General features: G+C 38.0%; 1 protein-coding gene across 1 annotated transcript in view; it reads right to left on the bottom strand.

The window, feature by feature from the left end:
- MYO3B (myosin IIIB) overlaps positions 1-14,949 on the bottom strand; it is a 195,586-nt gene extending 180,637 nt beyond the window's left edge. Inside the window, exons 1-2 of the mRNA XM_068408068.1 lie at positions 14,888-14,949; positions 1,502-1,685 (exon numbers count right to left, since the gene is read on the bottom strand). Coding sequence (XP_068264169.1) covers positions 1,502-1,685; positions 14,888-14,949 — 246 coding nt within the window. The remainder of the gene's footprint in view (positions 1-1,501; positions 1,686-14,887) is intronic.
- Positions 14,950-24,699: the final 9,750 nt, after the last annotated feature.

The raw sequence follows: 24,699 nt of genomic DNA on the forward strand, positions 1-24,699 counted from the left end.
ACACAAACACACAGAACATATAAACACAGTAAGTCCGTACAAAGCAAGAACAAACTCTCATGGATAAAAAGAACCATTTTTTAATTAGTTTGTACTTTTAAATGGTTTTACTTTAATGCAGCTGAAAGTACTCACACGATACTGTAAATTTAGTCCACACCAAATCATGCCACTTCTGCTTTTTTTTTTACGTACAAAAATGTGAATCCTGTGTAAAGCAACCAGCTGTTCTTCAACAATTCTTTCAGTGCATAATATACTTAAGCAGAAAAGTAAAAATTATACTTAACTTTGCTCAGTTGTCTAAATGAGAAATTTACACCTGTATTACTTTCTAACCTGTTTTTAAATATGCATATTTTTTATTGTGTAAGCTAAACGTAAACACATGAACCTTTGATTAATCCTTTTTTTGTATAGTCATCAGACAGGACCAGAGAACAATTTCACAAAACTTCGAAGGGGACATCAGTAAAAACAAAGACATTCTTATGAGGAAAAGACATACACCACAAACAATTAAAGACAGAAAAAACAAAACCCATGAAATAAGCAACTGCTACTAAATATTTGTTAATGAAAGAATTCTGTGACAGTTAGAAAATACTGTGTAATATCAGCACACAGGCCACAACTCAGAACAGTACTTAGGCACTGAATCTTTCCTTGTTTCGGCACAGACTGTGACTATTAGAAAATTTAAGCTCTTACATGCATTTTCCTTTCTTTGTGTATTGCTAAAAAGGATATAATCTTATTTATTACCTTCTTCAGACTTATACAAGAGAAAACCAAGACGAATTTCAGTAGTGGTAAATGACAGAAATGTTTAACATTTTTAGTAAATATTTTAGACCAACTGTCGTGATCAAACTCCAGCTTGATCCATCCTGAGCAGCTGACAATTAAATCCTCCATTGAAAACTAGGGCCTTGGTTCTCAAGGGAAGCTAGGCATTTAATACCCACTAAAACTGGAGCTGGTACAGAACCACCTCTGAGAATTTGGGCTGTGCTCGTCTTCTGTTTTTATCTTAACTATTGCCTCGCAGTATTATCCACTTATAAAAGATAACCATAGAATATCCTAAAGTTCACAGTACTTCTGTGATGGGAAAAGTAATTCTTTTAGGGAGTACACAGAATAAGAACATTAAGATTAACAGCATCTTGTATTTTCCCTGCTATAGCAGGCCCCTAAAAGGAATGCCTTTGTACCTTCTCATCATTTGCATGCTCCAAGCACAGATATCTAAATTTGTACCAGAAGAATTACATAGACCTAAAAAAGAAACTAGGCACATGCTGTCTTACAATAACAGACAGATGATGAAACTAAGTTGCAGCTTTCAGGTGCTGGTACCAAACTCCCTCCGTCAATGCATTCTGCAAAATTGTTCCCTTCAGGATGCTTTCGGTATGTTACACATTTGATTTGCATTTCAACTCTGGGAATTCTTTTAAATTAACAATGAAGTTACAGTTTAATAGTTTTTACTTACACTGACAGGATCCAGAATCTTTACTGCTGCCAGACTCCCATCTTTCTTATTGGTAACCTTATAGACTTTACCGTAAGTGCCTTTCCCAATAGTCTCTATGATTTCCCAGGTATCTGAGGGATCAGCTAATGATTCCAGTCCAATCATACTGGAATTATATTGAAACAATCCATACAATGGCTTCCTGGAAAACAAAGCAGACACACATACAGTGGGAAGCCCTAAGTAACTCTGTACTAAAGAAACAAATACTGTCCTAATTTGAGAAGAAATACAGATAGAATCGCAAATGAAAACCAGACAGAAAGATACGATCACTAAATGAAGGAATGGAAAGAAAACACTGTGGAACGCTTCTCTTTACTTTGCTGTATGTATTATTTCAAACACCACCCCATACTGCAACATTCTGAAAACATTTTAACAAGTTCTGACAAAATCTGATCCCTCCCTCTACTGCATGCTTTTTTAACGGACATTTTACACAATTGGTTTAATGCAGCTCATTAAATGAGGCCCTATTTCTTGTGCACTAAAAATCCATGTCATGCTTTTAACCATATGTTTGTCTAATGCTCCCTAGCTAATTGCCAGACAGGCATTCAGTAGGTATAACACCTCATCATATCTGATATATCTACAATGGGGCCATGTATAACTAGTTTAATAAAAGTTAAGACTGGGCTGGCTGGTATGATAAAATACAAACCAACTTGATAACAGGCAACAGGTACACCACTGGGGTGACATTCATCACTGGGGAAGTTTCTCAACAATTGCACTTGTCTCTATCTCTGTATTTCAGTCAGAGTGTGTTATGGTCAGCTACACTGGCTGACTGCACCTCCACCTTCAGGAGATCTCCTGTTCAGGGGAGTTGTTTCCCCAAACACTCCTGGGTGATGTATGGATCACTGCAGCCTATGTAAAGAGCTCCTTCCCATCCTTGGAATTACACAGATGGCAATTTCTGGTGATTAGGAAAACGACAGTACCATTTTAGGATTTCATTTTAAGTAGTGAGAACCTAGATCTTGCACCTGAACTGGAATTAGACAAAGGAAAGATGAAGTTTAAGATGAGATTACCTTAACCTTCTTATATAACTCATCATTAGGGAAGCTGACTGGTTTATGGTTTCTCTAAGAAAGAATATTATTTGTCCATTTGGCAGCTGTCAGTAGGTACACTACTTCAGCTACCTGTACACTTAACTAGACGTAAAGTCTGAGATCCATAAACAAACTGAAAGAAGAAAAATAAGAAAGTGATCTTGACAAAAGCAATTGAAGACAACACCATAGCTGACTGCAAAAGCTCTTGATTTTTGGAGTTGGATCAAACAGCACCTCAAACATACACTTGAATTTTAAGGTTTGAGACATTTCTTTTTAAGCATGTCTGACAGCTGCAAACCTGCTTGAAGTAATTTTAAAAACCTGCTGTCTTATTTACCTCTTCACTACTTCCAGCATCAGTGACAACTATCTGGCACGAGAAATTTAGTCAGAAAGAAACATGAGCCTGGCTGGGGACACTGATAAGTTAATAAGAAATGAAGCAGCAGCTCTTCAATCTAATTAAAGAAATAATTGTGCTTTCTGTTCATGATAGGAAAAAAGTAACCTGTGTGCAAATTCTCATGCAGCGCAGATCTGTATAGCAATATTCAAAATGGAAGCATGTGTATAAACTCATTTGTATGCTTTGTTCCTTTCCAGAAGAAATTTTTAAATTCCTTTATACTCTAAGACAAAATGTTTGCATGTTGTTAAAAGTAATTTACCATATAGCAGGCACAAAACAGGGCTGTTACCAAAGCCAGGTAAGAAGTTGTTTAATCTTTTTTTAAACAATGGCAGGCACATTTAGAGAAAATCGCTATTTCCCTCCTTGGTTAAAACTGTGTTTGCACCAAAGGTAGTGCCAAATAATATATCAAATTGCTTTGGTCTCTTGAACAAAAAAAGGCAGAGAAAACAAGGAAAAAGAAAAAGAGAAGGAAAAAAAAAGGCAATGTCATTTATCTGTTGTGGGTCAATAATGTAAGTTATTAGGACAGTTTCTCACTACTTGGATGCAATACAGCATGCTGCAAATAAAGAACAGTATTCCGAACACATACAGTTAGCACCTCAGAGAGGTAGGTCAGGTGAAAGACTGCTCTGAAATCAGTGAACAGACTGTACTACATGCACTGAAGACAGCAGCCACAGACATGTAGCTCCTGATAAGCCAACCTTAAAAACAAGGCTTGCTTGCAGGGTGGGTGGTGGTGGTGAATACTAACATAAATTGGAACAGTTGCATCTCAGGTTAGAAAAACATATATTGAACATGTGTGATTTGAATGCTTTAGGAGAAATGCTACACACGTTCATGTGCAAAGAAAGAGAAGAACAGACTGCAAACAACTTTGATGCAACCTTACCAAAAAAAAAAGGGGGCGGGGGAGGGGGGAAGAGACTGATATTTATTTCACTGTCACTGTAACAACTACTCTACCTCACAGATTGTCCAGAAAATGATCCATGGCACTCTTTGTATCAATGTAATATTTATTATGATGCCTTCCTGCAAGCAGCTGTTGTGGATAAATATGTTTTTCCTTATAACAAAACAAAACAATCTAGTGTCATTGCCTGCTTTTGTTCTGATTAATAAGCAACCATTAAAATGGTATCTCCACATTTTTGAAATACATTAACATTCCTTTACACCAGAAGACAACGTTGACAAAATAAAATCTAATGCAAATTGTTACAGATGGATTCGTAGTGGAGGACTGAAGAAAAATTTTAGTGAGTGAGCACTTCTATGCATTGTGATAACAAGGCAGCATTTATAGGTAGCATGTTTATGCATTACATGGAATCAGATTTGCCAAATACGTACCATAAACATCTTCTGCTTAAACTAAAACAGCCTCTTCTTGAACTGAAGCCATACATATCTAAATGATTCTGCCATCAGTGGAAGTGCCCACTGCACACAACATAGGACCCTTATGACATTCCTATGATAGATGTGAATGTTTTACAGTACAAAAAAGCAAAAGAACAATATCTGCTATTATCTTCAATATTGTAAAATCTGGATTTTTTTTTTAAAATACAAAATGTAAACATTAAAGGAAAAAGCTGAAGCTGTCAAATGAATTTGTGCTTTTCTTCTTCTTGATTTACTGAGCTTCAGAAAATAAAATGACTTTGTTTTAACAGGGGCTGCCCTTTACTTTTTATTTCTACTGTGAGAAGTTACATATGAATGCAATCACTTTTACAACAATCCCATATCCAGAAGACCTTAACACTAAAAAGCTGAAGCTTAAATTTCTTTAGGAAGAACTTTCTCCTTTCACTCCCCCAACATCAGGCCTCACACCTCTCTGGGCTTTGAAATGATATACAGAGACTGGCTTCTAGCTGTGAAAAACTTAGCAATGCCCTGCCCAGAGGGAGCCTCAACCTATTAAGAGACCTACTGATTACAAGTATTTCATGATTTCTGCCACTAGCTGGAGAAAACTTCTCAGTGGTTAAATCTGTTCCACACAGGCAAGCAGAATAGCCCACATCAGATGCTGAAAAATTACACTTTGGCAATTAACTCTACTGGATGGGGAACATCTTACACAATGCTATTTGGCACTGCACACACTTATGCTATTTGAGGAATGACTACGTGCTCTCAACAATCCCATAGCACTCTACCAAACCCTGGTTTGCATACTTGGGAAGAGACGGAATGCGAAGCAAAAGGACGGACAACTTGATGCAGTCCAGTCAAAATGCTCTCAGGCTGAAATAGGGGCAAATAGCATGATTTTTTTTTTAAGCAGAGATAATATACTAACTTAAATATTGCAAAAGCTGAGCAACCAAGACAAACAACAGGGTAAGACAAAAAAAATTATTAACAGGCTTCAGCCATTGACAGGGTTTCTTTCATTTATCCATGCAAAGACATATTCTCCATCAATAAAGTAAATTTCATGGGTTTCTTCATAACACCTGGATTTTTCTATTTTGAAAACCTTTGTGTCAGAACAAATTAAGTCAGACCAGGCATGACAGACTAACTTAGATGGCAGTAAGGCAAATGTGCAAATAACATTTATCTACATTTAAAGAAAATATTTCTCTGTAAGATTGACATTAGAATCAATGATTGCATATTATCATCTCTTAACAGCATCCCTAAGACAAACAGACTATAAATATTGTTTGATAGAAAAGATAATGTAAAAGAAATAACGGTTACGGACAGCGCACAAGTCATTTTTCCCCTGTGAAGTACAGTCTTCCAATTGTATTCAGTGGCTCTAAACATCCCAAAAATAGCCATCTGGAAAATTATGTGGTGTTCTAGAAGTTCTACTGTGATCTTCACCTATGTTGTGAAAACAAAATAAAAAATCCAAACCCTATATAGAATAACTATATGCAGGTTTTTTTATAATATAACTCCTTCTGGAATAAAGTCAACAACTTTTTCTTATAAATTTATTATCACTGTTATCTTTCTCAGAAATTACAGGGACAAGAGGGACTCATAAGCAAGAAAAACAGTGCCAGAAATAGCTTTACAATTACTGTTCTATTTTAAGTACTGCCTTATTCAACTTATATACAACAGTGATTTGCCTGTTGCCTTCCAACACTCATCCTTTTCTAGCTCTCAGTAAAATGGGACATCCGTAGAGGTTTTGAAATTAGTAAGAGCCTCACTCCAGCCTGGTGCTTTCTAACAGTCATGGTATACAGTACTAGACAGTTTTGAATTCTAATACAGCTTGTAGGGATATAATAGCAATACCAGTCAATACTAGTGAAACAAAATTGAACATACTGTTTCCATATGAACAATTCATATACAGGGCTAATTTTTGCAATGTTCTGTTTGTCTAACCCCTCTTGTGTCTTGTGAAACAGCTGGCTCATACTCTTCTGGCATCTACACATACCGTGGAAGAATAAGAACATCATATTCAAAATGAGGGTATTTCACTATTTGTATGGAGCTCAATATTGCTTCCATACTAAATGAATAACTTATAGATAGAAGAATTCAGAAGGCAATGTTGACATTATCAGCTATGGCTTCACCCAGCCATGACAGCCCCTATTCTGCTGGCTAGTAATGGTCACACCCAGCCAGCTACCTAAGAAGCAATTGTTAGAGGAATTAATGAACCACTGAAAGGCACAAGAAAATCAATAGTCAGAACACCTTCCTCTGCTAGTCTCCTCCTGCTGTTTCTCACTGGCTAGGTTAAAACAAAGAAGATGTCAATATCTTGAAATGAAGCATACAAAAGAACCGATTAACACACCATCCTATAACTGTTCTCAGTTGGTCTCAGAAAAAGAAACTGTAGAACGTGATGTGCATAGTTCTTTGTGCAATAAAGGTCAGTGATGGAAGGAGATGAAGGAGAAGTATAAAAGAATGTTCAAAAGCTGTTATTGATGCTATACAGCTTACAAACAAAAGGAACCATACTTTTTTAACCAATCACATTGTTTCACTAGGCCAACATAAGGGAAGAACAGGACAATCAGGAACAGAACTGCTATTATTTACAGATGAAAGGTAGATCCCTGAAAACACTCCTGCTAAATTCAGTTCACAAAACAAGTCTCTGTTGAATATACAAACCATGAAACTGACTCTGTGGGTGTTCAAAATGGAGATGGAGAGGATGTAAATGGGAAACATGTTCTCCCTTTCCACGTACTCCAAATTAAACTTTTTAAACTTTTTACAGTTTTTACTAATTGTGCTTACACACACTCTCTTTCTTTACATAAAGTCCTTTACATTCACGAATATCTTTGTAATTGTCTTTCCTTCTGCTTCCTTTATATGGATGGACTAGATAGTCTAAGCTTTTAGACTTGTAACATCAGCCATAGGGCCAGAATAGAGTGATAACCAGTGGCAACGGATTGTGTTTGGACCCTAGTTCTGAGGAAAGAATTGTGAATGTTTGCTCTCTTGTCTTGTCTATGCTTCCAGTTCATCACAGGATGAAACACAACCTCATTCCTAGGGTCAACCATAATAAACTGTCCACAAAACAGCTACTGACATTATGGCAGAGAAATCTAAATGTCACCTCCTTCTCTAGAAATAAAGAGAAGAAACAACTTGGTTTTTGAACACTTCAGGCAAAGGGTGAAAATTTCACACCACCACTCCTCAACCAGTTCTAAACCACGAGCATTTGTAAGATTATCATCTTAATTCAAATTCTTGGATCAAATGTTTGAGTCCAAACCAGAAAACTCTCCATTAATATCCTGGTTAATGCACGGTAGGAAAGATGTACGCGCCTAGTCCAGACAATCCAGTTGTGTGTTCTCATTTAGATTCACTGCATCATAATCTGTTGCATTACAAATTTTTATAAGTAAACTCTTATTGCACCCTTATATTTAAGAGTAAAGCATTAACCTTTGTCCAATAATGATTGATCATTTCTGTATTGTTCATATAAATCAAACAGAAAAGATGACTATTCTGGGTGGGCAAATACATACAAATGATCAGCCAGTTTCATAAACAAACAGATCTAGGATGCATGTAGGCAAAGGTGAAGTACAGCTTTGCCCCTGACCAGTTCCCCTGCAAATCTAATGCTCTTCTTACTGGGTATGCATTTTCAGTCTTTCCTGAAGGCCTCTGTCAGATCAGGAGGCACTGCTGACTGTTGCTGGGTCACAAAGATGTTATTTTACTCCAGAACCATGCAACTCTCAAGCAAGTGCCACAACACTTGATAAACTTCCATCTTCCATGGGATCCAGGTAACACTACTGGCATCTTGGGTCCTTCATAACTGCATCTCCCTTAAAAATCAGGTTTCTTCTACTTCTCAGGAATTCATTCTGAAGTTGCTTCTCTCTTACCACAGACCGATGGCTTCATGTCATCTGCTGTCTACAACAGTTGTACCAGTTTGCTTCACCTCAAGCCATTTTCTAGTTGAATGGGTCTTGCAAACAGTGTAGTGTTAGCCTTAAAGAGATATGCTTGGCATGCACAGAATGGGGCCATGCACTAAGTTTAATTAAACACTGCCTCAATCTACTGCATAAACAACAGAACAAGCAACCACTGGGCTTTTCTAGAGTAGGAAGGTCTTAAGGAGGAGGGTGAACTCAAGCCACTCCATCTTTTGTAATAAAAATTATCACTAGTACTTCAGAAAGTTAATTGGTGCTTTGATTCTTCTATCTCATCCTCATTGATATCAAGGGTATTATATTAGTAATCAAATTTCTTTCTGTTAGAATCATTCAATCCCACTCATTTGCATAGAATTTCATAGATACAACATGCTTTGTTCCAGTCTACCATAGCTGAACTTCTCTAACTGAATATGCACAAAAGCTGAAATGTAGCTAGAGTGAAAATATTTGTAAACAGTAATTCACAAAACTAAAAAAGCCACAAAGCAACCTGTTACACGAGCAGTGAAACTAATGAATTTGATAAATCTGCATCTTTTAAATTTCCTACAATCATAATAATCATCATTCTTTCTTTCCTCTGATACCCCCAAAAGACAACAGCAGCTGTAGCTAAGCTGGAATTGTTAGCACATGGTGGAACAACCAAAGCAGAATGGACAAAGGACAAAGTTCAACGGTATCCCCCTCAGAGGGGACACTGCTGACAGTTCATTCCTCTAGCCGGACACAGATTTTCATGAAAACTGTAGGAACTTATTTATTTGGGGGATTTCCACTTCTCTGTCAAACCTGGATGCAACCTTCTGTGAGAAAGGATTTTCTCACAAAACTTCAAAAGACTGTTTCATTATGGTTCAACATAAATATCATAATATCAGTGTTGACATTGGAAGTTAAGCAAAAAAATGGTCAAGCCAAGGCATACAAAGATTGCATAATTTTCAGATATGACTAGTAAAGCAAACCTGCACTTCTCACTAACATGCAAGAAATATATTTTTCTTTTTTTTTTTTTTTTTTTTTTTTTAAAAAATTAGCAAAATGTATTATTAATGAAAAATGACACTTCCAACATTTCTGAGAGGCACTGTGTATTTAAGAAAACCTATAACATAATCTGGGACCAACAAAGAAATTGTATTCAGTGATGAAAGACTGAATGCTTTGCTGAGATTCAAATTATTGCAAAAATAACTTCCTGCATATGGTAAACCAAATACTTTTGCAGAGTTGTCTTATCCTGTGAGGTAAAGGGTACCTTGCTACTAACACAGAAATCAACAGAGACTTCTAGTGAAGTTTTGAGTACCAATGAAAATAAAGACCCTGATCATTCATGAGGAACTGCAATACATTTCATTTGTTTGCCCGCTAATGAATCAGTTCCATACCTAAAACTCCAAGGACCAAATGTTGAATAAAATTATGTACCTCATCAGTTACCATGATATAGTTCATAATTATTACATTATAACTGTAACAATGAAAACCAGAAAGATCCAAAAATATTAAGCAAAAATGATTATCCAAGACTAGAACCAAATATCTGAACATCAGTTAAGATCAACAACTCAAACAGGAAGTTCTGATCAATAGCATTTCTATGGCAGAAATCCTATTTATATTAGCCATCTAAACAGAATTCCAACAAGCAAAATACATTAAAGCAGTTACAAATGACTAACAACTAACACATCAATTTCACCTCAGGCTGGGAACTCAGCACTAAAATGAAGTTCATAATCGCATGAGCCCATTCAGTTATAAACTGCAGGTGGCAAATCAAGTGACTAGGAGCTGCAGTCCCCATGTGTGAAAAATCAATACCTGAGAAGATATTCTCCGCCTCCTTTGGCAGCAATTTAACAGGGCAAACAAAGAAAGGATGAAGGGCTATAACAGAATGATGACCCTTAGACCAAAACCAGGCTCTTCATTGAGGTCTAATCAGAAAAGCTTGATATCCTTTGTGTACAGATGAGGAAAAAGAAATCTAAGACATATGTAGGATAAACCTGGGAAGAAAATAACTGCAAACTTATATTAGTGACCTCTTTTCTGAAACCATCTTATCTTATATTGGATTTTTGTCCCGCTAAGGATATTGGAATTCTTCAGGAATACGATACAACTTCCCCACACGGAGCGCTTGTATTGGCCAGTGCTGCACAGAGCTGTGTGTTCTGCGTACTGGTTCCCATGCCCAGTACTAGACAGACAATGCAATGTCAGCTTAAGATGCTGTCATGAAGGGTACAGATAAACTGGTTCAATCCTAGCAGCTTTGCTTCATTAATACTAAAGATCATTGTGACACTAATTGATCCTGAGCCTGATCTATTTATCAAGTCTTTTACATGCAGGAGCTGAAGAACTTAAACCACTTAGTCATTCACAGAGAGTGAGCAACAACTGCTTAATTTTTTGAAGGGATCTTCCTATTGTTTCGCAATATACCTTAATTGTATAATGTAATCAATCATAATTCATCACTATAGTTCTCCAGTATTACTTTTACAGCAGTTTCATTCTAATGAGGATTTTTAATAAGAACAGACACTCTCCTTTATCCATAAGAAAAATAATAAACTGTTAACCATGACACAAAGAACATCTTAGTGCTGACAATGACTCTTAAGATGAAGTATTTTCATCAGTGAGCTAGTTGTTATGCATTAGCAGCATGTGTGCAGTAGCCTAGTGTGACACCAATTTGCATAATTTATCTTCTTTAACAGGCTTCAAAAATAATAATAGGCAGATGAGATAGAATCCATTAATTTTAAACTTCCTTCGGCGCTATCTTCATGGTGCAGTTATCAAAAGAACCTTTAAAGAATTAAGTTTAATAAATTATAAATGTATTATTCAGGTTATGCTATCTGGGCCTATAACCATATAAGTTGAGTTCAGTAACAAAGACCAAGGCAAATCCACAAGCAATTGGCTTGACATCTTCCCAGCCAAAAAGACTGACAAAATGTGGCAGGACAATGACAATGTCCCCTGCTGCTCACAGTTAATTATTGAACTCGAAAATCAGTTAGGGGTTTTGGAGTACGGATAGGTAAAAGAAAAGGACAGATAGTGATACACATAGAAGCTGCTCAGAGCTGTTATACCTGTATATGTTATTTAATAATGCCTTAATCTACAGAGAGGAATAAAAACAACTTTGTTTTTTGCTGATCTGAACCCAAAAAAGACCTTACCATTTGTTACTATTCAAGGCAAGCAGAAAGATTAATGTGTTAGCAAACTCTGATGGGAAGCTAGTTTCAGGGGAAAAAAAAAAAAAGTGAAAATAGCTTTCCACAGTATAATATAATAACTGATGGGTCTTTTCTTATCTTCATGACATGCATTTACATATTCTGTCTTGCATAGCAAAAAACATTGCTGCAGTACTCTGATTCTCTCGGATATTAATCTGGTAAAAAGTCTGGCTTTGTAACTTTGAAGAGCAATTTAGACCTTGGTACACTTTAGTATACATTCTGATATATGGTCATCAATAAGGAAGATCTGATTTGTCTTTATTGCACAAGGGAAGACACCTGAAAGTCTACACAATTTACATATAGGCCTGAAGACCACTAATACAAAAACACATTACCAAAGTACTCAGCTATCCCATTGAGGGAAAAGGTACATGCACCCCAGAAGAAACAACAGATGCCAATAGCAAAATTTCTCAGAGCTTGTTCCTGCCAGGTATTTCACACTGAGAAGCACTAATCAATTTCAATTCCTACTGATTCAGGGCATTTGAAGGAGATTAACACCTCCAAGAGCTGTGATCTTGAAGACAGAACAATTTAATAACAATAACAACAATTTGTCCATGAACTTTCAGAATAGAATTTAAACACAGAATCAAGTAACAAACTGGCCTTTTTCCCAGAATAACTCTTGGGCTGCTGCAAATGCTCCTGAAAAAAATTAAGAGAATGCCTGAACTTTATTCATAAAGAGAAAACATGACAGGTAAGGATGCTGCACCATGCACTCAGTGAAGATACCCTCTGCAAATAACCCCAGTTCTTACCTCTCTGTTTAAGCAGGGAGTACCTACTAAAAAAGCAAAGCTTGAAGCAGAATAAAAGCATGATGAGCAAAACAGCAGCTGACATCATCCGTTCAAGAAAGATATCTTTATATGGTATGAGTGATGTGGTATAAGGATTTTACTGTCTTATTTAAGGCTGCTCCTTTTAGTAGATAGCACTATAAACAGAGTTTACATTTCAAATACAATCCTAGGAGTTAGGAGAATTCAAGAGATACTCTTGACTGTAACTCACTTCCTGTACTGCAGAAATCATATTTTATACATGTTTCAGGTTCTCCATTCACAAATTGGACTAACTAGTACATTTCAAAAGTAATACCTTGTATTGAAAGGTGCCTCCTACATAAGCATCCCCAGCTACATCTCTCTAAACATTACAGCAACATCCTATTGCAATAGCTCTCACAGAAGTTTCATCAGCTGTCCCCAGGTAACAGTGTAGACACAACCCCACCAACTGCTATGTTTGCAAGCATCCCTTGAGGCTCAGAGCGCGTGCATTTTGGCTTCTCTTGTCAGACATGTGACTTTGCGGACCAGCTCAGCTAGTCACAGAAGTACGCTGACAGCTCTTTCTTCAGTGCCTTGAAACCCTCTCTCAGAGCTCCACAACACGGATATTTCTAAAGATATATGTGAGGTGAAATAGATATATGCACAGACTTAGCAGGGGTTCTGAAAACCCCTTTACTGTTGCTATTACAAGGAACATAAATAAACAGTCAAACAACAAACATCTTGTTTTAAGACTTCACTGTGTCAGCTTCCTGACATCTCAGACTCTTTCAGCTTCTAACTCACTAGAACCATGAGATTCTTCTTTCAAGCTTGTGCCATTTACTCTGAAACACAGTTGCTCTTCTTTTCGAAGTCATTCCTCCTGACCTCTCCAGCAAGCACCTTTTTGTGGAAAGAGAGGCTGATTTTCCTTTAAATGGCTGATAAGAATCCCTTTCCTTTAATCTTCCAGCCTTCCTTGTTAGGTGGTTTCTCTTCAAACCCACTATGCAACCAAAACCTCCCACTGAAGTCTAGCCTCACATTTAAAGTTTAAAGCTTGATAACTGGCTTGTGACACAGAGTATTCAACCCTTTATTTAATGCCATTCACTCATCAAAATTTATTTTTGCCTCTTTGTTAGCTTTTGGCAGGTGCAAAGTTTATTTCAACCAACCTACAGAAGCAGAAGTACAACAGACAAGGCAAACAGACCCTCATCCAAAGTGATTCTTGTAGTCTGATAGATTTACACACAGAAACTTCCCAATATCAAACAGAAATTATATATTGTATATAGATTCCCTAAATTGTCCCAACTGTCAATGTACTTATATTATATGTACATTCTGTAAATAGACTTTTTCACATCACTACTATTCTCATAATGGAAGGTTTGTTGCCCAGCTTAAAACAGCAATGGTTGCACCAAAAAGATACTCACTTGAGGGTGTTCCAGTAAAAAAAAATAGATTGTGCTGCTTTTTGGAAATTGCCATATTTGATTTATATCCTTGTGGTATCAATTGTACAAAGGTAATTTTCTATAATGAATTATTTATTTCCTGTTGTAATCAGACATCTGAGATAGTCATAAATATTTATATGTCCAGTTAATTCACTAATGAAAACTCAACTAATTCTAAAAATGGGATGTTATCTCAGAAGCATGCTGACCTGACAGTCTGCTCAACCTTTATGTTAGTGAAGGCAACCACCATATGGGAAGCAACTAACAGGAGCTGGAAGAAACCTCTTCTTGAAAGCATGGTATAGGAATGGGCTAAGGTATCAGGACAGAAGAATTGTGTGTGTACCCTAGAAATATTACCTCACTTTTCTCTAATTTCCCAATTTGTAAAATTTGCAGTAACATCTACCCTTATACTCCTTTGCAATCCTTGGGCTTCTCACGAGCATTCCAGAGAGATTCCCTCTTCAGCAATGGAAAAATCTCTTCTTCTTAGGCACTGAGTTATTGGCTTGTGCATTGGCCTGTGCAACTCCACTGTCCTTTACAGCCTCTAAGAAATGGTTTGGGCTACTGGCTGCCTGAGAGTAGGTCAGTACCATCTACGGATTGCAAGAGCCTATGGGCACAAATTCCTTGAAGTTAGATGGCTGTATTGATAACATCCCTCAGTCAAACCAGGTCAATGTAAACAGCTTATAAAAGGATTTATTTACTACATCCATAACAGACAATGCAGTCTAACAAAGTTTATAAAGTCACAAGACAATGGAAATTAAAAGAAACAAGTCTACATCCACCTAGACTCAGATCAGCCTTGAAGGGTCGTCTTCTCTAATAAACTCACATCTCTTTTTCAGCTCACAACTCCGTCACAGAAGGGAATCCTACTTTGGCAACCATTTCTGCTTTATAATCCGTCCCCATCTCTGGGGCAATTCACCTTGGTCCACTCCTCTAAAACACAAACTACTAGTCATTTATCTAAGAAGGGAGTAATCTGTTCCTCCATCAAGCTATTGCTTGCCACCTTCTGAAGAGGCTGATGGCTTTAGGCCTGACGTGAAGAGTCTCATCTGCCCCGTAACACACTTTAGTGATTATTCACATTTGTCTCAACGTTTTTACAATCTGTTAGTGCATTGTGAAGCATAACATTAGCTGGAAAATGGTCAAACCTCAGAGACAAAGCCTCTCTGTGTATTAACATTTTGATTTTTATATATTTTTTATGTTGTAAATTAACAACCATACTTTAAGCAGACACATAAATGGGATCAAGGCATGTGTCTCATTTAACTGTCTTTTAATAGAGGCCACGTGTGATAACAATGAACGTTGCTGGAGTTAGATACTGGTTTAGCACGCAATCCTGTTTTTGACGGATGCTGTAACAAAGCATTTCCAAGGTAAAACTACAGATCGCTTATCTAGTTCATTCCAGAACACAGGGGAAACACTGCTCTCATGAGTCTGGAAGCAGAGGTACTACTGCAAACACTAGGAAATAACGTTACAGACTATGAACACTGCTTTCCTCTCATCACTACTGAGAAAGGTCAGCCAGAAAAAGGCCACAAAGTACAAAGACTGGTGATTTTGAAACTGCAAATTCATATATCTTAGCTTCAAGGAAAAAAAAAACATCTGACAGGGACAGGTTAGAGAAAGCCATGTTCTGCTGGACTTGTTCTCTGAACAATGAGTATCTCTTTCAAGACCTCAGACCTATAGTGATTTCAGAAATTATTCACTGGCCTCCTGGGCTCCAGGAACAAAAAAAAAGAGGAGGAAAAATGAGGACTTGTAAACCACAGTTCATTCTGTACCTTCAACTACTGGATGCCAGCGAAAAAGGATGAAAAACTTTCAGATGACAGATTCTGAAGCAGTCGATGTATTTGCTAATTCAGATTTATAAAGGAAGTACAATGCAGTATCAAAAAAACAGAAGGAATATGGTAGTCCATGTAAAAATGAAATCCATTAGAGGTTTGGTTTTTGCTATGTGTATAAAGAAAACACTTAAAAAATATGGCTGTCCAAAGATCAAGAGACAATCATGCAAGGTTATGAGTTAAATAAGTCCGTGACAAAAGATCTTATCACGATCACTCAAAAGGAAACTACCACAAAATCCAGAATTAATCCTTGACGAGGCAATTAGATTTTGTCAGCAACTGAAGTCATCCATGCCAGAATGACTCTTATCTTGAGTGGGCTGTACTCTGACATAACAAAGGTGTTCAGGAATCCAAAATATTAGGAGAAAACAGACCTGCAGCAGACAGGCATGTGAGCTCTGCCTCAAGCAAGATCAGCACATAAAACTGTTTATGAACTACAACAACCAGCACAGAATAACACCCAGCACATGCAAAGAGACATAAGCAGCACAATGGATTACATAATTTTGCAAAAGTTTGCAATGTCAGGGCACCTGCCTCTCTTGGAAGCTGCATTTAACCTGAGGCCATTACCCTTGGTCCCTGCCCGAGCTATCCTACAGCCATGCCTCTGTCTGAGCATGTACCCCGCTCATCCAGATCCAAACCCTAACCCGTGGACTTGATCTCCTGGCCAGACTTTGAGTCTGCCTTGCTGCTACAGACTCACCTGGCAGTCACTGGACTGTTAGCTTTTTTTTCAGGCCAGCCTTCCTCAGAACATGCAAAAACTTGCAAATTTTTCAAACCAACAAGTAGCGAGACCCACAGATCTATAGATCCTTGAGTGCATATCAAGAGGCAAAACCAGTGAGATCCAACAGCCCTATTAACACGAGCCAGATGCATTTTTCTCACGGTCACTATTTTCACCTGCTTAAAGGAAGACACATGAAGATACGCAAGCTACAGTATTGCCTGGTGATAACTGTTAGGGTTCATAAACTCAGACTAAACCTATTTTCAAATTTAATTCTTTTCTTCCTTCTATTAATAAACAGCTCTTGCAAAATTGTGGCAATTTGGTATGTAGTATTTAACAAAATTAGTCCTTGCCACAGATTATAAAATGATTCTGATTCGTAAGTCTCTGAAGTTCATGAAAGCATAAGACTAATTTGAACGGTAACAAAGTATTCTTCTGGCTGATGAAATATTCATACTCATTTGTCATCAAGACTTCAATAAGGACGAATATAGCCTTTTCACTTTTGTTCAGTAAAGAAGTGGCAAAGATCTTTCCTTCATTTAATTTTGAATGATAGAGTAAGACATCTCCTGAAACTCTCATAACAATTTTCCTTTCCTGTACAACACAATACAGGAGATATTTAAAACTCACTTCGAAAGATGACTCCATATTTCAGATAGACAAAGAAGGTTTATATATTTGCACCATTCAAAGTTTACAGAAGTTTTCATCATTAAAACTTCACACTACTACTACGTTTTCTGCATCTCTCCAGATGTACCATTGTTAAGACTCAGAAAAGTCAGATTAAATAAAGACAGAAAGCTACACCACAAGTCACCTTACAAGTATTAAAAACAGACTATAATAAATTTCTCATAGTGGTAGTACAATGTTCATGACATTCCTTATAAGAAACAGTCCCAGCAGCAGCAATTTCTGCAACTTCTTTTTGCAAAGATATTGGTGTAACTTTGTGGCAGCACTCCATGCACTTTTTACTGATATACAGAGAGAAGCATAACTGTATGTAGTTTTTCCATTAATTTTCTGGCCCTTACTTAGTTACTTGGTTTAGAACAGGCAGAGTATGTATCTGTAACTGACTGCATTCAGAACAGACAAGAAAGCATGACAAAAAAAGCTGAGTTCTTGGAGGAAAAGACAAAACTTGTTCTCCAACCCACTTCAAAAGTACAATGAGCATGTGGGTAATGGGGGGGACACATGACAACACACCAATGAACAATGGTCCCTCTTGTGAAAGATTGTGAGCATGGAGACAGTAAGCAACTGGATGATGAAAAGAAGGAGAAAGGTGAAAGCCTCAGGAATGCAAGAGCTTGCTACTGTGGGAGGCGGAGACAGCAATAGATCTGTTTCAGAAGAAAAGTATAGCATGACTTCTTACAGATCTAGAAATACACTTATGTGCAGTGAATCCTTTCCCTCTGTGCCTCTGAGGGACTAGAGTAATTAAGGCAAACACCTCCTTCAGAGCCCCATCAAGTAAAAAAAACATTTATTGAGCCCTCGCAGCACTGTGGTGCTGATTGATGGGTCCCTCTCCAGCTGCTTCAGCAGGTCCCACTCTACTGCCAGCTTCCTGACATTCAAACACCTCATTTGCAGCCCTCTTGTTGCTTTACTACACAGCGCTGATTGCTGATTCTTTGTCCCAGGGGGGTTCCAGTTTCACTTAAGATTATACTACCAGTTTTCTGCCTCATGTGTTTGTTATCAGAGTTTCTGTCATTGCTCCCTGAGGAGCTGTTTGTAGTCCTTCCTTCCCAAGTGGTTAATATTTCCTTTATTCTCTTTCAGTCAACTCATGGTAAAATGCAAGTAAGAGTTGAACAGAAACTCTGCTGCAATACTTGAGCTTGTGCAACACCTGAGTTTGTGCATGCATGCATTATCAGCAGTAAGTACAGGTTAATCAGATGTCAGGGCGAGCTGATACTGCCAATCAAAAGAGAAACTCAGATTAACTACCTCCAGAAAACTCTCTGAAAACTGGAACCTACTAGTATTTGGCAGCTACAGCCACCCCATGACTTCCCACTTCAGAACATCTTGCCAGGAATCAGGAGGAATGACTGCAGCATGTGGAGGCAAATATGAGGAAACCTTAAGACAGCTGTACCAAGAACTACACCTTGAGGAAGTAGCAGCATTGCAGCTTCCTTGTCCACAGTGTAGCTGTGAAGGCTAAAACGCTGTTTTTTCCCATTTTGATTCTTGCAGAGCTGATCAGTTTGCAAAAGATGTGCCCCTGGACACACAGACTTTTATATGTGGAAAGATCACCCTAATTTATGAAGCAGGGAGCAGGGTGTGGACTCTTCACCACAACTGTTCACAGCTGAAAGGACATTATCTGATTTAACAAGTACTCTAAATTGCATTCTTAGCTCTTCCTTGTACATGTCATCCCCAGTCTTTCTGCCTGTCACAAAGAGCACTCACCTTCCAGCTCAGAGAGTGGATGAATTTTCTGTTCCAAACACCTTTTCACAGGTTGGTCAAAAGAAGTGTTCATTTCACAGCAACCAGTTCACTACTATGAGGGACTGTGAAACCAAGCACATTTTCTCAGCAGTGCTGCTGAACACTGTGAAGCTCTCAGCTGAGCAACCTTATACCACCACAAATTACCATGCCACCACCTTTTGCCAAGCTATTAAACCAGCCAGTTTCTTTGTATTACAACATATACATTATTACAGTCAGTCATGACAGTCCTTCTCTCTTGAAACTGGAAAGAGGCCAAACTACCACTAGTGAGAAGCAATCTACCCTACTTAACAGGAGTCCCTGGCATACTCCTTTAGTTTATTGTTAGCTGACTTCTGCAGACTCTCAAAACCTTCTGCCAGCATATAAATTGCTTCCGTTCCCTGGACCTAGAAAGGAACACCAGCAAGGCAGCTGCACTAGTATCACCTTCCTATTTATTATCAGTTGCTAAACTCAAGTCACTTTCTTTGACTAGCACCAGTCCTTCATCTACATTTGATGACAATATATATGATCATTATATATGATCATTTGATGACAATATATATGTTGGAGCAAGTCCAGAGGAGGGCGACCAAGCTGGTGAAGGATCTGGAGGGTATGACCTATGAGGAATGGCTGAGGGAGCTGGGGTTGTTTAGCCCGGAGAAGAGGAGGCTCCGAGGTGACCTTATTGCAGTCTACAACTACCTGAAGGGAGGTTGTAGTGAAGTGGGAGTTGGCCTCTTCTCCTGGGCAACTAGCGATAGGACAAGAGGACACAGCCTCAAGCTTTGCCAGGGGAGGTTCAGGTTGGACATTAGGAAGAATTTCTTCTCAGAAAGGGTTATTAGACATTGGAACGGGCTGCCCAGGGAGGTGGTGGAGTCACCATCTCTGGATGTGTTTAAGAAAAGACTGGACATGGCACTTAGTGCCATGATCTAGTTGACAGGGTGGTGTCAGGGCAACGGTTGGACTCGATGATCCCAGAGGTCTCTCTTCCAACCTGGTTGATTCTGATTCTGTGATCTTCAATATGGCAATCAGTTTAGTTTTATAATAATTTTTCGCTGAGATAGTGATCTTGCCACACAACATGAGGCATGATACCAGATACATTTTATAAGCAAATTCCCTACCTTTCAGTATATTCAAAATATTTGTTACAAAAGAATAGAAGATGCATAGCTGAAAAATATCCTTTTAATTAAATTAATGGGGGATTTTCCCTGTAAATATAATTGCAAATTATTTTTTAACACTTTTCCAAAAGTACAGAAGATGGGTGATTTTTAAATACTCTGTAACTTTTTGAAGATATACTCTTCTTTCTTGAACTCATTTTTAATCACAGGAAATTTTTTGAATCATGTACCTTATCTACCGTATTTATCTCATCTAATAATCTTTCCCGGCTTGCCTCTCAGAGCCATTAATTCAATGCTCCATCTGCTACAGTTGCTCATACTGCAGGTGACATTTATGTTAGGTTTTTTTCCTCAGAAGAAAATGTATTAGAAAAGGTAGTCTGATAGGTCTTTATATCCACTTCACAGGCTACACACAAAGTATAAAGATCATCCACATAACTATTGACAGAAACGATGAGAGAACAAGTGAAGACAAGATGTGCACCAAACATGCCCTCTTGTTACAAGTGAGATGGAATTAATCACATCTATCATTCAGCCCTCCAGTAAGTTTACAGTGCGAAAAACGTACAAGGAGACATGAAAACTGCCATCCCACTCCACGCTTTTTAATACTCCTCCTGCTCAATGGACTCAGTCTGAGTTTATTCTCCACACATCAAGGAAAACTTACAGCAACAGCAGTATTACATACTTCCAATATCTGAAATGGGTCATTTAATATTTGTTTTCCTTTTCCTTTCAGAACAGGTTTTATACCAATTCTTTAGAGCAAGTGCAACCATGTAACAAATAGCTCAGTGACAGGTTGCTTGGACATGCTACGAACATAACAGGATTGTCCTATGGCACAGGTGATGTAACTGGTTACATAGGTGGTATCTAGACTGCCTAGCTGACATATTTAGAGATCAGGAACCTGAAGGATAACAGCTTCTGCTCTCCTTATATCTCCAGTTTGTGCTGGCTAATCTCAAAAGTTAATGTATTAAAAAGTATGCAAAAACTGGCACAGGAAACTTTCCAGTAATTTCTCCTTCTCCTAAATCAAAGGGCAACTATACTGGAGAACAACTGTTAAAAAAAATGTTTTTTAAAACAAACGCCTCAATAAGACAACAGATCCTGGAAAATCTAGTGTGAGCTCTGAGCATTTTAAAGCAAACCACTTTCTACCAGCCAGAACCCTGGTGTTCAGTGGACTGACCCTCAGGCCTACGGAGCAACGCTTTCTCTGGAAATCATTGCACCACACTAAGCTATTTCTCCATCTCCATCTTCTCTCTGTTTATGGTAATTCTTACTTTGTGTTGAAATTTACTGCCAATTGGGTAATTTTGGATACGTTTACTCAGGGGGGAAAAAAAAAAAAAAGAGATCCTGAAGAAAGAAGTGTTTCTGAAACCTCTAGCCCTGCCTGTCTTTCAGGCCCAAATTAAGTACAGTTCCCTTCTACCCTTCAGTTCATGCTAGGCTGGATAACAGAGAAGAGAAGAAGTAGGGAGACCTTGGAAGAGACAAGAATTGGCTACAGTACTGGTCACCAATAGTAGAACAAATTATTCTTACAGCTGAACCATCATAAACCATTTCTCTCTTTTCCTGACATTTGCTCAATGTCTAAGCTGAGGACAGAAGTAGCAGAGAACACTGAATCAGGAAACTCTCCACCTGGAAGAGTTTAGTAAAATTCTGCTTGTGCAGGGAAATATTTATGAAACAATGGATGGGATTTTTCTTTTTCTAAGTAGCAGTCAAACATAAAGACAAGATCCCCCTTGGGATCAGTATCACTCTTCTAGTTCTATGCCTACCCAGGAAATTAAAAAGAGCAAAGACAGCACTCTTTCAAACAGTTTTAAGCAGCACTTTCTGTTGTTTCAGATTTCAATGCCAGGAAGAAAATTTTCCCTAAATATTCCTATCTTTTCCTTTATTATCCATTAAAAAAAAAAAGCCAGAGATGTCTCTACCTTCTTATATCTTAATAAGAGCTCAGTCTATTTTTGCATACAACACACCATTTCCATATGAATCTCAAACCTGTATTTAGTGTCAGCCTTGCAGTTGGACTCAAGCAGCCCATTGTAAAACAAGCACCCTCCCCCTTTGCAGGACACCTCTCCCACTGCAGGATATTATAAAGCCTTTACCAAAGCATTTACAGTATGCTGCTTATTAGTGACACAGAGTCCTCCTAAAGAATTGTTCTGCAGAAATCTTCTATCTCCTGAAAGCCATAAGTAGAAAACAACACACCTGGAACAAAGAGATGCAGGACTGCAGTTAGCAAGCTCTATTTGAGACTTGCACACCTGGGTCCAAATGCAAGAAAGAGGAAAGGCTGGGAAGGCAGCAAAGATAAGGCACAATTGCATACCTACAAATTCAGTACAGTCTCCATGGTAGAGTTGGAACTGTGTCAAGGCCAGAGTAGAGGGTTTACTTGGTACTATGGCAATCTGATACACTTGGGCCTTAGGGCAGCCTTACCAGAATAAGTATCATTGCAACACTCCAAGATCCTCCACCTAGTCCCCAAAACGTTTATATATTTACAAGTCACAAAGCATTTTGGAGAGGAAACCGTGGCACACAGTACAGATCACTGCGCGTTCTACAGATACATCTATCTTGCAAAGACAGCTTTGTCAAGGACACAGGCAACTGCTGAATAACAGGAGTCAAATCTTTTATACACACAGATAACTGTGTATCTCTGCAAAAATGTGCTAATCTAACTATATTTTGTCTTGCAAGAGTGAAGATCACCTTAGCGTGACAGTGCCAACTGTCTTGTCATTAGCTCCATTATCACAATGACTTAAAAAGAGCTACTCTTGTTACTATACACATACGTAACAAGCCCATGCAAGAACTTTTTTAAGAGCTAACACTTAGGTATGTAAATCTTTAGTTGGAAACTGCGTTACCTACAATATTAATATTCTCAGTGAACTGATTTTTCTTTTTAAAATTTCTTATAATGAAATCCCTGGGTTTCACTTCACAATAGGTTGATACTGACAGGGCCATGAATCCTGATGAGAAACAGAGCTACCATTTAATTTTTTTGGCAAAGAACCCATGCAGGAAAAAGTATACCACAAGTCAATTCTTCAGACAGGAGTTATAATGAAAGCAGTACAGGCTGCCCTTTTCACAATCTGTTCTCTCTTATAGTATCAAGATTGTAAAAACCTATTCTTCTGATACTGTAGGCACTGCCCATCATCAAAACCATCAACACTACAAACTTGTAACTCAAGACTAGCAGCTTTTAAGGTATGACTTATAACAACTACTCTCTCAAAGGAAGCTAACAGGTAAGGCCCGTAGAAACTAAGTACTGTATTTTCTTTCAGAGATGAGGCTGAAGATTTCCCTAATAAATACAAATAAGAATTTTACCAGTCACAGAGATCTGTACTTCATCATGCCATACACCACTCTGTTCAAAAGTCTCTCTCTAGCAAGTAGTTTCTGAACAGCAATAGAAAGAGAAGTGGCTGAACAAGCCCACAATCACAAGGGCAGTTCTACCCTTAGGGAATGCTTGTGAATGGAATTAACACTTCTGGTGCAACCTGAGTCAAATACAGCTGTGCTGCTACAAATGTATGAAGGCCACGTTGAGAAGCAACAACAGTCAGTAACAGTTATTTTTAATTACATGTTCTCAGTGGGTAACTTTCCTTCACAATGTTCTTGGTGTTATGATGAAGTTGGGAGTCAGCTATTTTGCCTAGCTTGATAGCTTTAATTTCATTACTTCAGAGAGAAAAAAAAAAGGTTAAGAAATACAGCTGCAAGCAGAACAACACTTCACAGCTACTAGCTGGCCATCTATATAAAACTATGACGTGTTAACAGAATGAGACAAGGACTTATTTATTTTGTGGGACGGGGAGTCAGAACAACACAATACACCTGTTTTTCTGCAGGGTGCCATAGAAAATGATGTTTAAAAATTCTTTCTTACCTAATCCGGTTTGCTTCAGGACTTTCTGTGTTCTCAGCTGCTGCAACAACAAACAAAAAAGCTTGATAGCCGTCAAGACACTTGAGATCTTTGGCATTTCTCCAGCTGTTTCAAAGTAAGAGGCTACCCAAGCTAACAGCTGTTGATATACATGTACCCGACTGCCTGTATTATAGTATTATAGTATTCTAAATCTGATTAACAACAAAGGAAAATAAGGTGAAAAATTAAAGGTTGCATTCGTTACCTGACATAGCTCCTGTCGGCCATATGCTGGATTTAGCCAAAGGTACTGTCCGTCTGAGCAATAAACCTAGAATAGGTACAAGCTGAATTATTAACAAGAACATGAGGAGGTCTCAAAAGCACATGATGAATGAAACAGAAATTCAAAACTTACAGTCT

This window comes from Nyctibius grandis, chromosome 9, assembly GCF_013368605.1.
Source record: "Nyctibius grandis isolate bNycGra1 chromosome 9, bNycGra1.pri, whole genome shotgun sequence".
NCBI lineage: Eukaryota > Metazoa > Chordata > Aves > Nyctibiiformes > Nyctibiidae > Nyctibius > Nyctibius grandis.